The sequence below is a fragment of the Loa loa genome, assembly GCF_000183805.2.
Source record: "Loa loa unplaced genomic scaffold supercont3.348, whole genome shotgun sequence".
Taxonomy (NCBI): Eukaryota; Metazoa; Nematoda; class Chromadorea; order Rhabditida; family Onchocercidae; genus Loa; species Loa loa.
Genome location: NW_018108528.1, coordinates 44,729 through 46,396, shown reverse-complemented (window position 1 = coordinate 46,396; position 1,668 = coordinate 44,729). Strand labels below are relative to the sequence as shown.

Here is a 1,668-nt window from a genome sequence, read left to right as displayed (position 1 = left end):
AATGAAGTCGACAAGGGGTTGAAAATTTATCAAAATGAACGAATGAATGACATTGATACTTACCACAAATTTTTTGTAATTTATCGATAATTGGAACAATTGTAAAGATAGAAGACAAAAAATTTTAAAAAAAAAAAAAAAACGAAAATTAGAAATTTTGCTCATTTCATTTTCAAATTGTACTTTTATAAAAGGGGAAAAAAAAAAAAGAGAGAAGGACAAGATATGTGGGCAAAAGAATGAGGAAGACCTAAAATCTCAAAAAGAAGCTTTGCTTAAGGGTATCAATATCGGACTCTGGCTAAGAAAAACGATCGATTAAAACAGAGGGTAAGTGTACAAGAAAAGGATTTGTAAATTGGGAACAGAAATTAACTATGTGAAGGTATCGGTTTGGGAAATAAATTGGTATGGCAAATAAAATCTATTCCGATCAATTTTGGTGACCGTATCGCTCTACAGATCCACAAGAACTGGAACAGATGCAGTGCAATGACATAGTCACAACAACCGTATAAGACAGATTAACGTACACAACGCGTACTATTCACAGAGCCTTATAAGAATTAAAACGTTGATAAACCAATAGACAAAATTTCATTGGGCACGAAGAGTAACAAGGAATCTGCTTTGGTGATCTTCCGAATGAGTGAAAAGCGTAATAAATGAATCTCTTGAAAATAATGCTGGAAATATTAAAAAGTGGGAGGAAGAAATTAAGACAGCGACAAATCGAAATATGTCTTGATCCTTCCTTCATGATCATTCACTTTCGAACAGTTCTCTAAAAGATCCACAAGTAAGTTCAAAGTTAACTATAATACAGAGGAAATACATGCATCAAAGTTTCAGGCTTTTTATTTTATTAATAAGGTCAACTTGGGAGAGAAAAATCTTTAAAAAAAAAAGTTGACAAAAAACATTTTTTCTTCTCACTTCTCAAGAATAACGATATGCCCTGAAAAGGCAGAAAAAGCCTGACCTACTGAGGTAGAAATAAACGTATCCAGTAGTACTTTTCTTTTGGACCGACAGTTCGTCAACTTGTTGGATCGATTCATCGTTACAAAGAAACCATTTTTTTGATTCGTTACACCAAAAATCGCATACGTAATGGCCTGGAGAAAAAATCTTTCAAGTTGTGCTTCCTTCTTTTTGACAATGGAATTTGTCCAATAATCGAAATTGTGCAGGAATTTGATAAACTGATTATCAAAAAAAATATATGAAACTTCAGTCTAGTCCATCAACGAACTGGGAAAAAAAAATGTTTACAGTGATGCATTCACCAAGCTTACCACTGTCGATTGTTTGTCCCAAATGACTCGCGCATGAAATAAGTCGATATGACGGCTGTATTGTAACTCCCTTAACAACAAAGTTATTAATTATAAAGGTCATTTTATTCAAGTTCTATGGCTCATGCAACATTACTCTCATAAATATTTCATTGCAACCAAATTACTACCCAATTAGTCATTTATTTTAAGAATTTATAGGCAAAAAACTCATAGATTTATCACAAGAGTTTTGTAAAACTGTAAAAATAGATCTGTTTCCTCGGAAAATTTTGTTACAGAATAACTTACACTGTCATTAAAAGCCATGCTATAAAAACCTTTGGGGTTGAGCCGGTTATCCTGAATAAAAATGTTCGTTTTAAAGTAA

General features: G+C 32.5%; 1 protein-coding gene across 1 annotated transcript; it reads right to left on the bottom strand.

Annotated features, from left to right (window-relative positions):
* Positions 1-716: 716 nt before the first annotated feature.
* On the bottom strand, positions 717-1,401 carry LOAG_15342 (hypothetical protein; the record flags this gene model as incomplete). Its single annotated transcript, XM_003150833.1, has 3 exons — positions 717-784; positions 987-1,118; positions 1,299-1,401. 3 exons carry the CDS (start codon positions 1,399-1,401, stop codon positions 717-719), a joined length of 303 nt encoding a protein of 100 aa, XP_003150881.1.
* Positions 1,402-1,668: the final 267 nt, after the last annotated feature.